The sequence below is a fragment of the Melospiza georgiana genome, chromosome 28 (genome assembly GCF_028018845.1).
Source record: "Melospiza georgiana isolate bMelGeo1 chromosome 28, bMelGeo1.pri, whole genome shotgun sequence".
NCBI lineage: Eukaryota > Metazoa > Chordata > Aves > Passeriformes > Passerellidae > Melospiza > Melospiza georgiana.
In genome coordinates this window covers 193,986-207,492 of record NC_080457.1, presented here as the reverse complement: position 1 = coordinate 207,492, position 13,507 = coordinate 193,986, and the positions used below count along the sequence as shown (strand labels likewise).

Sequence of the window (13,507 nt, the reverse complement as noted above, 5' to 3'; positions counted from 1 at the left end):
CAAAGCGCCGGGAGGAGGGCGGAGATGCTGCCGCGAGCCCTCGGAGGGATGGACACACAGACAGGCAGGAAAGCAGGGCTGGAGTGATGTAATCAGGAATATTTTGGGATTAAAGTTTGAAAAAATAAAATAAATTAAATGGTTGCGGCTGTCCCAGGAGGAGACGGGAGGTAAATGAAATGAAATCCAAGTGAGTCAGCGCCTTGACCGAGGGGGACTTCCCCTGAATGGCAATTAAATCACAAATCTGCTGGTGATTAACGAGGCACGACCGTGTCCCTTTCGAAAGGGCAGCAGCGGCAGCCGCCGCCCCGGCACGCTGCACTCCCAGGGAGGACAGAGGCAGCTTCATCGGCTTTTTAATTAACTCATTTCCAGGAGTTCCAGCTTCCGATCGAGTCCCCCACCCTCAGGCACCGCGTCTTGACAAACAAAAATCTCCTTGAAAAATAACAGCCGAGTGAATTTAATCTGTTTCTGCTTATTAAAGTTTTTTGGTTGTTGGTTTTTTTTGGTTTTGTTTGGGTTTTTTTTTTTTTTTTTTTTTTTTTTAATGCTTTTCAGCGCCAGCGAAAGTGAGCTAAAGTGGAAATAGCAGCATGACAAGACAGGGAGAAGAATACAAACAGTGACCAGACAGAGCGGGGGCTGCAGATTTTGTCACCTGAGGTGTCACAGTTATTGCAGGGACCTCTCAAACGTGACCGGGGAGGGGACAGCGGGGACAGGAGGGGATGCGGGAGGGCTGGGGCTCATCCCCGTCACACCTGGGCACCTCCCAGAGCCCACCACGAGGTTCTGCTCTCCCCTTTCAGGCAGAGCCTTGGGCTCTGCTGCCCCTCCACCCAGAGAGGGCTCTGACGGCCATCGAGGCGACATCAGAGATGCCACCGCCGCCTGTCGCGGCGACTCAACATCAGAATTCCCCCACCGACCCCTCAGCTCCAATTTTCCCCTCCAGGCCCCTCCACCTGCCCCCGCACCTCCTCCTGCCCGAGCCCATCAGCGTTAATCACAGCCCTGACCTCCTCCGCGGCCCCTGGGGACAGCGCAGGTGACACCGGAGCCCGAGGGGCGCCTTTCCCCCCCGGCCCCGGCTCCAGCCCCCTCCTCTGCCGGTGCGAGGCCGCGAATCCGCAGCGCCGGCTCGGAGCAGTGCATCAGGACGTGCTGTGCCGAGGAGCAGCCATGCTGGGGCTCCAAAATCTCCCTCCTGCAGCAGCCCCGGCCAAGGTCAGCCCCGTGCCCGCCGCAGGTGCCGCGGGGCCGCATTCCGCTCTCGGCGCACCCTCACCAGCGGAGCGGGGGCGCGGATCCATCGCTGCCCGAGCCCCGCGGCGGGGTCAGGGCGGCCCTGGGGCGGCACCGCGGAGCTTTCGGGGCAGGGCAGGGCAGGGGCAGCTGGCAGGAGCTGGGCAGATCAGATGGCACGGTGGCCATGGCAACGGCACGGCGTAGGTGGACCAAACACAATAGGGACGCGCAAGGTAAAGCGGCTCCGCTCCCGCCGCGCTCCGCACCGCGTCCGACCCCGGCAGCTCCGGGGGACCCCCCCGGCCCATCCCGCACCCCCACACCCGCAAAGACGGATAAATCCTTGAGAAACGCCAAGGACAAGGGATGGGGTCCACTGGGGGGGGGGGGTCACAGCAGCCTGGAGGGGGGGGGGTCCCCGAGGGGGTCGCGGCAGCGCGGAGGGGGCTGAGCACCCCCGTTCCCGGCAGAGACGGGGGTGAGGAAGACTCCGGCACGCAGCCGCCGCCGGAGCCCGCCCTGCCCTTCCTCCGTCCCCTCGCGGAGCCGCAGGGACAGCGGAGCCGCCGCTCCGGCTGCTGCAGGGCTCGGGCGTCCCCTCCCCGAAAAGCCCCCCCGACACGGTGGCACCGGCTCGGCACCGGCCCCGGGATCACGGGGGAAGGAGAGAAATTGGGGCTGGGAACGGCGGGAAACTTCAGGGGAGGGAGGGAGGGAGGGAGGGAGGGATGGATGGATGGATGGATGGATGGATGGATGGATGGATGGATGGATGGATGGATGGATGGATGGATGGATGGAGGGATGGAGGGACGGATCCATGGAGAGATGGATCCATGGATGGATGGATGCATGGACGGATGGAGGCATGGGCACATTCACACTGCCCCAGTGTGCCGGGGAGAACAGGAATGCTCACAGCCCTTCCAGGGGGAGCACCGCCGTGCCAAGGGGAGCATCCCCCCTCCAGTTCCTGGTGGGCACCTCCCTGCCCGACTCCCACGAACCCATCCTGGCCCCCTCGAGCTGTCATCATTGTCCCCAACCTGGTTTTCACCCACTTCCCGGGTAAAAAGACCACTTCCATAAAAACCCCAAACAAGGAGAAGTGGGGTGCCCCGCGGAGTTCCGCCTGATTCCAGAGCCCCCATTCCCAGCCAGCCCTGCTGGAACGAGCCGGGAATCACTGGCGGGGGGGTGGAATGAGGGAATCGATAGGGCCGGCTCCGGTGCAGTCCCAGGGACACGCACACAGCGCTCGTGTTACTCCCGGCAGCCGCGCTCCTCCATTTCAGCGCTTCCCAGCGCCTCCCGTCACTCTCCACCTCTGGAGACCAAGATGACACCGCGGGGAGAGCCCCGAGGGACCCCGCGTCCCCTCCGCCGCCACGCTGCCGCCTCCCGCGTCACCTCAGCCGGCGCTCCCCGTCCCCACCGAGCGCCCCGGTACCCCCAAACCTGCCCGTCCCCAAACCCAGCCCAGGCGGGCACCCTGAGGTGCCAGGGCCGTGTGCCGCCTCTCGGAGGGGTTTGGAGGTGAGGTCAAACCTTTCCTGCCGCCGCAGGGCTCCGCTTTGGGCGCAGCCCGCGGGAAGGACGCTGGGCCAGGTGAGCTGCGGGCGGCAGGAGCGCCGTGCCCCGGCCGCCATCTGCCCGCTCCACTGCCCGAGGGGGGCACAGGGAACCGGTGTTCCCTCCCGGGGCACGGGTGACAACGCGGAGCGGCCGTGGGACAGCGTGGGGTGCGCAGGGAGGTGGCACGGGCAGCGCCAGGGCTTTGCACGACCCCCCCGTGCACCCCGAGGGGACACAGGGAGCCCCCCCGGCTGCAGCACCGAAGGGCAGCGAAGGGACGATGGCAGCCACAAAGTGCCACCCCCTCCCCCCGCGACACCGGGGACGGGGGGGACCCCCGGAATGGGGGAGAGGCTGAAGGGAAAGGGGGGCTGGGGAAGAGGGGGGCTAAAGGAAAGGAGACGCTGGAGGGGCTGCCCTCGGTCTGGGGCCGGGGTACGGATACCCCCGGCTGCCGCAGGGAACCAGGAGCTCGGGGTGGGAATTCTGGGGAGGGGGGCACTGCGGTGGGCAGGAGCGACAGCAGGACAGCTGGGGCAGGGGAGATCGGCCGGGGGACCGCAGCAGCGGGTGGCGGACACCGGCTCCGTCACCGCCCGGAGGGATGCGCCCGCTCCATCCCGCGCCATCCCGCGCGTTCCCGCCCGGTACCTGCGGCAGGTGAGCGCTGCGGGTCGGGATCCGCAGCGCCGCTCGGCCCCGCTCGGCTCGGCTCGGCCCCGCTCGGCCCCGCTCGGCCCCGCTCGGCTCCCGCCGCCCCTCCCGCCGCCGGGCCCGCCCCGCCCCGCCCGCGGCGCCGTCACCATGGCAACCGCGGCTGCGCCCCGCCCCCTCCGCGCCGCCGGCAGGGGGCGTTGAGAGCGCGGGGGGCGGGGCCTGCGGGGGGGGGCACGTGAGGGAATAACGGGGAAATATAACGAGGGAATAACGGGGGAATAACGGGGAAATAACGGGGAAATAACGGGGGAATAACGGGGGAATATAACGAGGGAATAACGGGGGAATAACGGGGGAATAACGGGGGAATAACGGGGAAATATAACGAGGGAATAACGGGGGAATAACGGGGAAATAACGGGGAAATAACGGGGAAATACCGGAGATGGGGACAGGGACAGGGACAGGCATGGGGACAGGGACAGGGACGGGGACAGGGATATGGACATGGACAGGGAAATACAGGGATGGGGACAGGGATTGGGATGGGGACAGGGAAATACAAGGATGGGGACAGGGATGGAGACAGGGATATGGACATGGATATGGACAGGGAAATACAGGGGTGGGGATAGGGATATGGACAGGGATAACACAGGCATATGGCCATGTTTATGGACATGGATATGGCCATGGATATGGGCATGGAAATAGAGGGATGTGGACATGGATATGGACAGGGATAACACAGGGACACACTCATGGAAACACACATGGACACATGCAGGGATGTGCACACTTGGATGTGCACATGGAGGTACACGGGGATTCGCACACAGCTGGATTCACAGCTGGATTCCCACACTTCACCACTCCCCAGCACAGACCCAGCGGGCTCCTCCTGTGCCCAGGCTCTGCAGGACCCCCCTGCGGGACCCTGCTGCCACCTGTGCCCGGTGCCGCCTGTGCCCGGTGCCACCTGTGCCCGGTGCCACCTGCGCCCCCTGCACAGCCCTCACAGCCCAGAGCCGACGGTGCCATCAGGAAAGGCAGAGGATTCCCAGGAGCAACAGATTTTTGCCAGGCTGGAAGGAATGTTGACATTTATGGAATGTCCCTTTTCACCTCTGGTGTTCCAAACTCCCTCAAATGTCTTTTTTTTTTCCTTTTCTTCATTTTAATTTTTTTTTCTTTTTCTCTCTCTCTCTCTCTCTTTTTTTTTTAATCCCAATAAAACAGCAACGCCTGGGATTCTGAAATCCCTTCCAGGCTCCTCTGGAATACCAAAGTGATTTTCAAACATTCCAGGCAGGGCTGGATCTCAATGTCATTTAAAGGTTGGCACCTGAACTTCCCAGGATTTCTGGATCCATATTATTATTTACTGCCTGCCAGGGAAATGAAGGAAAAGAAGGGAGGAAAAGGAAAAAAAATAGAGTTTGGTGGGATTTTGGGGTGTTTGGGTGGGGAATGAGCTGCAACCAAGCCCAAAAATCCAGGTTGGGTTTGGGAATAAAGGGATAATTCCCAAATCCAGATCATTCCTTCACCTATAAAAATCCTTAGCAGCTTATCAGACCTGAGCCAACCCCAGCTGGATTTTTTCCCTTTTGTTTTTTTTTTTTTCTTTTTAGAGCTGCTGCTTATTTAAAAAAAGGAAAGTCTTTAAATCCCTGTAATAATAGGGGAAAAATCCCATTTATTTACTGGGAAGCAGCGCTCCGTGCCTGGACATGCCCCAAATATGGATTGTGACAGCAAAGCCACCATCAATTATTGTCCCCTCCCCAAAATTTGGGGGTTTGGAGGCATTTGGGGGGTGCAGCAGCTCCGACGGCACCGGTTCCCCACACCTGGAGGGTTCTGCTCCCCACACTCAGCGCTCTCTGTTACACCTGGGGGATTCTTCCCTCAGGGTTGAGGAATTCTCTCCTTCACACCTGGAGAATTCCTTTTCTCACCCCTGTAAGATTCTCTTCCACACCCCTGAGATATTCTCTTTCTCACCCCTGGAATATTCTCCTTCTTACACCTGGAATTCTGTCTCCCTCACGCCTGGAGAATCCTCTTCCTCACACCTGTAGGATTCCCTTCCTCACCCCTGCAATAATCTCTCCCTCACCCCCGCAATGTTCCCTCTCTCGCAGCAGGAATATTCCCTTCCTCACCCCCGGAGGACGCTCCCCCATCGCTGCCGCGCCCGCCCCCTTTTCACGCACACCCACCGCCCCCTCGCTCCCTTCCCCTCCCTCCAGCCCCTCCCAGTGCTCCCACCCCCAATTGCGGGCCATGGCTCTCACCTGGTCCCGCAGGCGCTCCTGCTGCCCGCGCAGCGCCAGGGCGTGCTGCGGGTATTTGCTCTTCAGGTGGTCCATGAAGGCGTCCCGCTTGCGCTCCATCTCCGTCTTCTGGAGGCCGGTGAGCGCCTCCAGGCTCTGGGCGGCGATCACGGTGTGCCGGCGCTCCGAGGTGTGCACCAGCCCCACGTTGGAGAAGCGCCGGGTGCCGTTGCCCAGGGTGCGGTACTCGCGCGGGTACTCGGCATCGTCCGCGGAGATCATGTGCGAGCTCGTCCTGTCGGGATCTGTGCGGGTCCGGGAGAGCACAGCGGGGTCAGGGAGGGACCCCGGCCGTGGGACACACGGGGGGACAGTCCCCGGCCATGGGGCAGAGATAGGGACAGTCCCCGGCCATGGGGCAGAGGTTGAAGGTTGAGATTTGGAGTTGGGGAGGGGGATTTCAGCGAGGAGAGATGGCAGAGCCTCGCTGGGAGTGGGATCATCCCTCAGTGGGGTGCACACGGTGGGATCATCCCTCAGTGGGATGTCCAGAGTGGGATCAATGGGGTGCACACAGTGGGATCACCCGTCAGTGGGCTGCCCAAAGAGGGATCAGTGGGTGCCCACAGCGGGATCAGCGGGGTGCGCACACTGGGATCACCCCTCAGTGGGGTGCCCGGGGAAAGGGGTGGGTGCCGGGTCCATCCCCTGCGGTGGCAGCGCTGTCCCCGCTCCCGGACACGCGGCAGGAGATGAGGGGACAGCGGGGACAGAGGGGCCGGGGGTGCGGGGCTGGGATCCCACCAAAGCCGCAATGGTCGGAGCAAAACAGGCATGAAACAGCGCTGGGTGACTGAAAACAGCACAGACGGGACGCGGGACAGGGACACGGACACACGGGGGATACGGGGACACGGACACAGCTCCGGAGCACGGACACACGGACACACGGACACACGGACACAGGACAGAGCGAAAAGAAAATGAAATCAGGCAGGGTGGGGGAAGGGTTGTGTGTGCGGGCACTGGGGAGGGGGGACAGGACCCTCATGTCCCCCCAAAGACCCCAGCGGGGGCTCAGTGCCCATCCTGCAGTCACTGCTCACAGGGGCCAGCCCGGCCCGCGGGCACCAATCCCGGGATTGTTGGGATGGTCTGCCCCATCCCAGCCCTTCCCGGAGCCCGAGGGTACCAAATTTGGGTTCTCCGGGATGTTGTGCCCCATCCTAACCCTTCCCGGAGCCCGAGGGTACCAAATTTGGGTTCTCCGGGATGTTGTGCCCCATCCCAGCCCTTCCCTGAGCTCAGCCCAGCCCTGTGCACCAAATCCGGGATTCCCGGGATGCTCTCCCTTATCCCAGCTCCTTTCCGGTGCCCGGGAACACCAATCCCGGCATCCCTGGGATGCTCTGCCCTATCCCAAACCCTTCCCGGGGCTCAGCCCAGCCCGAGCAGGCAGGAGAGGGCACCGGGGGACAGACAGAGGGTCCCAGGCGCTGAGAGGTGACAGGGACTCGTCCTTTGGCTAATAACTCATTCCGAGCACGCTGGGATCTGCCTTCCAGGGAAGCTGCGGAGCCGATGGATGCCTGGAAGTCCCCGCACGCTGCCAGCGCCTGGCACCGCTCGGTGCCCGCAGCTCGAGGCCACCCCGCAGCCCCCGGCCCCTGCGCAGCCCCATCCTGCTGCGGGGCGGCTCCAGCACCCCAAAAAGCCACTTTGGGGGGGTCTCACGCCGTCTGGGAGCTGCTGTCCCCAAGTCTGGAGCAGTGCCAGCCTGGCCCGAGGCCACGGGGCTGGCTTTGCCACCACTGGTGAATTCCGCAGCTCATTCCGCGGGGCTCAGCCTCCCCCTCCTGCTCCCCTTTTAACCTTGATCCATAATTCATCTAATTCATCTCCTGCTTTTCCCCCCCAGCTCCCGGTAAACAAATCACAGCGAGGGTTTTTTTCCTTTTTCCTTTTTTGTGTTTTTTTTTTTTTTTTTTTTTTTTTTTTTGTTTCCTTTACCCTCAATTATCTATCAGCCCGGCAGATCGGTTTGATATCAAACTGATAAGAAAGCGTTATCAGCGGGGCCACGGCCGCGATTCCTCCACTCAAGGTCGCACGAGCGGGGACATCACGCGCTCACAAACGCCACGGGAACATCCCAAAGCCTTCCCTCCTCCAAAATCCACCGGTGCAGCTCCATCCCTGCCAGCTCTGTCACCGAATGTCACCTTGGCCGGGCTGTCCCCCCCTTTTCCCAGAAAACGGAATGTGGCAAGGGCTTAAGATCCTGTCCCTCCCTCGCTCTACAGGGTCACCCTGGCACTGCGGAGGTCACGGTGGCAGTGGGGAGGTGAGAGTGGCACTGAGGAGGTCATGGTGACACCAAAGAGGTCATGGTGGCACCGGGGAGGTCACAGCGACACCAGGGAGGTCATGGTGGCACCGGGGAGGTCACGGTGGCACCACGGAGGTGACGGCGGCACCTCCACCCCGCCAAACACCCCAAACTCTCCCGGGGGAAGCGGCCCGAGGGGACCCTGCAGGCCGAGGGGACGCGGGCAGGGCATCGCCCCGGGCTCCCAGCGGCTGCCCAGCTCCAGCCCTGCTGGGCAATCCCGCTGGAGCAGCTCGTCCTGACCCCGCCGGGACCCCCAGGAGCCGCCTGCCCCTCTCCCCGCTCCCGTCACAGCCCCACAACGCGCGGTCCTGACCGGGAAATGCAAATCCAATCTGGAAAACTCCTCCCCTGCCTCGGCCGCTCTCCCCAGCACCGGCTCCGCGACCCCAGGGCAGAAATTTGGGCAGGAGCTGCACCCAGCACCCGACACCCAGCGCAGCCACAGCCTCGGAGCCCTTGGGAAGCTCTGGAGCACCCTCGGGAGCAGCCAGGAGCCTGCTCGGGGCGGGGGATCGGAGCCGGGGCCGGCCCCGCTGTGCTCCGAGCGCACCAAAACCATCCCTGGGGAACGCCGGGTTCCGAGCGCCGCAGAACTCCCGGATTCCTCCGGTCCCACGGGAATTCTGTGCCCGGGGATGGGGATGAAGGCAAACGCCGCCAGCCGCAGCTGCAGCAGAAGGAGCTGCAGCTCCTCTCCCTCCCGGAGCCGGAGGGAGCAGCAGGGACGGGGATTTTTGGGGTGACAGAGGGGGTTTGTTCCCCCCCACCACCTCCCGGTCCCTGCTCCAGCCCCGCTGCAGCGGCGCCGGGCTGAGGCCGCGTTCGCAGCTCCTTCCCGGCCCCTCCCGCCCCGCAATCAGCATGCAGCTCCCCGCTCCCCAATTACACGCTCCGGGAGCGGAACGCGCCTGCCCCGCTCGCCCGCTCCGAGGGATGATCTGAACAGGAGCACGGAGGAGCGGAGCAGCGAGGATGAGGCGGCCCCGACCCCGCAACATCGCAAAGGTTCTGATCCGTGAGCCCAGCCGGGGCGAGGGGAGAAAAAGTCGCCACAGCCACGTGCGCTGGCCTCGTGTCAGCGCTCCAGAGACGCCACCAGAGATCCCATCCGGAGGGGATGCCACCCGCAGCGGGCAGGGATGGTCCCGCAAGGAAACTGTCTGGGGCGCTCGTTCGGGCAAATGAACCTGAAAACCCTCAGGGCCAGGCTGAAGGAACAGCTGTTAATCCTTCCCTCCTGGGGGCAATTCCACCTCAAATCCCCCACAAAGTTTTTCCCCTCCTCCTGCAGCAGTTCAGGAATGCAGCAGTCCGCACACGGGCGCAGCAGATCCCTGGAAAGTGCTTCCCGAGTCTGCATCCAAGTAGGTCACTGGGGTGGCAGAGCCTGTCCGGAGCCTGCCCGCGCTGCGCAGCCCAGCCCAGCCCATGGGGACACCCCGCGGGCCGCGTCCCCCCGCCGGCACCGTCCCCTCGCTTACCCGCGGGCGCAGCGCGGCTCCCACGGCGGCCGGGCAGCGGCTCCGGGGGCACGGAGGGGGCAGCGCTCCGCTCGGCCGGGGCTGCGGGCGGCTCCTTGGCCGGGCGCAGGGCTCCCACCACGGCCAGGATGCCGCGGTAGATCCTGGCCAGCCCCTCTCCGAGCAGAGGGAGGTTGAGGGAACGCGGTTCTCTTTGCCGATTCATCCACCCATCGTCCCCACCTGCCAGCAGAGGTGTCACCCGTGCCGGGGCCGGAGCCCCGGGCTGCTAGCAGGGCACGGCCATCGCGTCCTTCCCGGGAAAACAGCGAGACCGGAGCGACCGGTTTGGGTGGAAATCTTCAGGAACGGCGCTGGCGGGAGCTGCTGAGCGACAGGGCAGGGAAAGGCCCCCAAAAGCGGAGCGGCTGCGGGATCCGGCTGGGATCCCCTCTTTAGCAGCGGCTCGGCGGGGTTTTATCATCCAGAGGAACGTCTCAAACCCAGTTTATTACTGCAGTCCCATAAATCTTCATGAGGCAGCGAAACCTCGCGCGGGTCGCGGCGAGCGATCAGCGGAGCGTGCAAAATCGCCCGAGAAAGCGCTCGCACAAAGAGGGGCGAGGGGAGGGGACGCGGGGAGTGCATTTGGGGAGAGAGGCAGCCGGGAGGGCGGCCGCCCCTCGGAGCGATGCGGCTCCCCCGCGCCCGGCCATTAGCGCGGCCGGAAGAGCGGGATGCTCCCGCTTCCTCCCGGAGGCTGCACTGCCGCACTGCCCGGCGCCCAGCGAGCCTGCCCGGCTCCCGGAGCCCTGCCCGGTGCTAACCCCTTCCGTGCCGCGCTGCCGGGGGTGGGAGGAGGCGTGGGGAGAGCGGGGGGAGCTCCTGCGCCGCGCCGTTTAACTCGTGTGGTGCTGCAGAGCCGGCCCTGGAGATGCGCGCACCGACAGAGTCGGGCCTTTGGGAAATCAGGGAATTATGGAGTGGTTTGAGGTGGGAAAACCAGCCAGATCCCAGCCCTGCCATGGCCAGGGAGATTCCACCACGCCAGGTGGCTCAGAGTCACCGTCCAAGCCTTGCTGTCCCTGTCTCTGGCTCGGCCACTGTGGTGTCCACTCATTTTGGGATGGTCAAGGGCCTTCCCCAGGACCCCTCCTCACACCCAAAAAGTGCTGGGAGCTGCCCACATGCTCAAGTTCTCCGAGCAAACCCATTCCCAGGAGCAGGGACTCGGCAGGTGACACTGGGGGACACGGGTGTGCCCTCTCCTGCCACCGCCATGTCCCCGACAGGGCCAGCCCTGGCCAGGTCTGGCCACTCAAAGGCAATTCCCAGGGAATTCCAGCCTTGGAGCGGGGCGGAGCCAGCGTCCATCCCAGGACGGGAATATGGAAGTGAGGGGACTGCAGGGTGTCCTGTCCCTCTCACAGCGACACAGGAGCCAAAGCCGGCAGCGACCGGGATGAAAATCCCCCACCCTCCCCTCGCTGCCAGGGTCATGGAGCAGCCACCAAATCCCCTGGGAAGAGCCAGGTGACGCCAAGGCCACCCGCAGGGGACCGTGAGCACCCAGCAGGGGACAAACCTCCCGTGATATCCCCCGGCATGCGGGAATTGTTCTCCCGTCTCATTCCCCCTTCCCAAGGATCCCTGCCGGGGCTCAGCGGGCTCCCCGCCGCGCCTTTCACTCCCAAATTCCACTGGAACGGCAGAAAATTAAACATCCCCAACCCCTCCACAAACACAGAGTTCCACTGGGAACTTCCCAGACGGGACCCCACCGATCTCGCTTGGCTTTGGGCAGGGGCACCGTGCCCGCTCACGGTGCCAGTCCGGATTCTCCGCGTGAAATCCTGGGATCGTGTCCGTTCCCAGCCCCGGGCGCCGCCTGCATCCCGCAAATTCCCACCCCGGAGCTGCGGCGGGACACGGAGCTCGGCCCGAGGCTGCAGCTCCTCGGAGCTCAGCTGGCATCGTCCCGTGGCGCTGCCCTGCCAGGCGGATAGATCCTGCATGTCACTTGTCAGAACCCGGAGCGGAGGGAGAAATCCCATCTGGCCGGCCCTGGAAAAAGCAGCCACCACTTTTTCCCACCTCGCCGGGTGTGATCGCGCCCACGCGCCCACATGGAGACGGGAGACGAGTTCACCTCCCAAAATCCCGGGGATCCAGTGCCAAGGGAAGGGCCGGCACACCTGGATGCTCCCTTGGAGCTGTGCAGCAAGGAGCAAGCCAAGGGAAAATGAGGGGCAGAGGGTGGTGGGAAGGGCAAATTCCAGCTGGGAGAGTTGGGAGAATCTTCCCAGTGCCCTCAGAAAGGCAAGGAAAGATGAGGGGCAGAGAGAAGGGCAAATTCCAGCTCGGAAAGCCGGGAAAAATCTTCCTGTTTCCCTTGGAAAGCCAAGGAAAGATAAGGGGCAGAGGGAAGGAGAAAATCCAGCTGTGAGAGATGGGAAAAATCTTCCCGCTGCCCTCGGCTCCGTGTCCGGCCGCTGGCTGGAGACAGAGCCAGTGGCATTCCAGGCAGATGGAAAACATCCCTGCCCGGGGCAGAGCCACGAGGAGGAAGAGGACGGAGCCCTGCGTGCCCTGGCAAGGGTGACATCCTCGGCTGGCAGGGCTGGGGCTGTGCCAGCAGCTTGGGGACGCGGGATAAAAATAAAGGCGAGGCGAGGCTGGCCAGCTCCTGGCGGCTCCCACAGAAGGAGCTTTGTGGGCTCATCCCCACCCCCGCGGCACAGCCGGGGCCTGGCAGCTGCCATGGGAATGGCCCGGGGACCTCCCTTGGCACGGGGAAACTGAGGCACGGAAGGGAATGACTCGAGTCTGGCTGATGAGAGGGGAGGGGGTCAAAGCCGGGGTGGGAGCAGGGGGTAACGCCATCGGAATTGAAAGGATTTTCCCAGGATTTTGGGTCCTGACAGGCTCCATGTGGGGCAGGCCAGGATGTGGGGCCATGACTCAGCTGTGTCAGTTCTGTTGGGGAAGCAGAGCCAACTCCCCCTGCCCCAGGCTGCTCCTGGGATGCTCCCAGGGATCCAGGGGCAGCCACAGCTGCTCTGGGAGTTCCACCCCATCCCCTCCCTGCTCTACCAGGGAGGAATTCCTTCCCAAAAATCCCATCCAAACCTCCATGTCAGGAGGAATGGGAAGGAGCAGCAGAAGGGACTGTGACCCTCCAGCCTGGCCTGTGGCCACCAGCAGCTGCCAGGGCAAAGCCCAGAGCCGGGCACGGGGCCTTTGGCATCCCAAATCTCTCTCCATGAGGGATGAATCCTCGCAGGGAAGCCAGGAGGCGACGGGCCCAAGCCAAGCCCAGGGCATTTCCCACTCTTTGCCCACCAGGCTGGATCTCCGGAGGGCTCAATTCCACCAGGGAACACTCGGGGAGGGGATTTTTCCTGGCTCAGAGGCTTTGGGGCCACGGCAATCCCACAGCCAGCTCCATCCTTGGCACAGGAGACCCAACTCGCCCAAATCTTGGCTCTGCCACCCCCACGATGGGCTCGGAGCCCACCCCGGAGCTCAGCAGCTCCATCCACAGCACCGAGCCGCGATCCCGCACCCTCCAGGCAGGATTTGGGTGGCACTGCCCCTTTGGGTGACTCCTGCTGGCAGCTGGGCACTGCCAGGCGTGGGAAAGGCTGGGTGGGTGTCCCGGGAATGCTCCCGGCGGGGGTGTGGAGAGCAGCCCCTATTTCTGGGCGCACAGGTAGCACGTTGGTGCTTGGTCACCGCCTGCCGTGCCAGCCCGGTTAGTCACAGCTCGTTAAAAATCAGAAAAGCTGGGAAAAAAATATCTCAGAGCCTCGGCTGAGGCCTCCGAGAGGCAGCAAAACGTGCTCAGGGATGGAAAACACGGGGTGAAATCCTGCAAGGATTCGCTGTCA

General features: G+C 63.6%; 1 protein-coding gene across 9 annotated transcripts in view; it reads right to left on the bottom strand.

The window, feature by feature from the left end:
- The window catches only part of SRCIN1 (SRC kinase signaling inhibitor 1), a 57,793-nt gene that overhangs the window by 27,896 nt on the left and 16,390 nt on the right, over positions 1–13,507 (bottom strand). For 5 of the 9 annotated variants that reach the window (XM_058041571.1, XM_058041573.1, XM_058041569.1 and 2 more), the window contains one exon: positions 5,787–6,070. In XM_058041571.1, coding sequence (XP_057897554.1) covers positions 5,787–6,047 — 261 coding nt within the window. In that variant the 5' untranslated portion in view covers positions 6,048–6,070. Of the gene's footprint in view, positions 1–5,786; positions 6,071–9,638; positions 10,414–13,507 lie in introns of those variants that run through there. The other 4 variants (XM_058041567.1, XM_058041574.1, XM_058041570.1 and 1 more) reach the window with 2 other exon arrangements.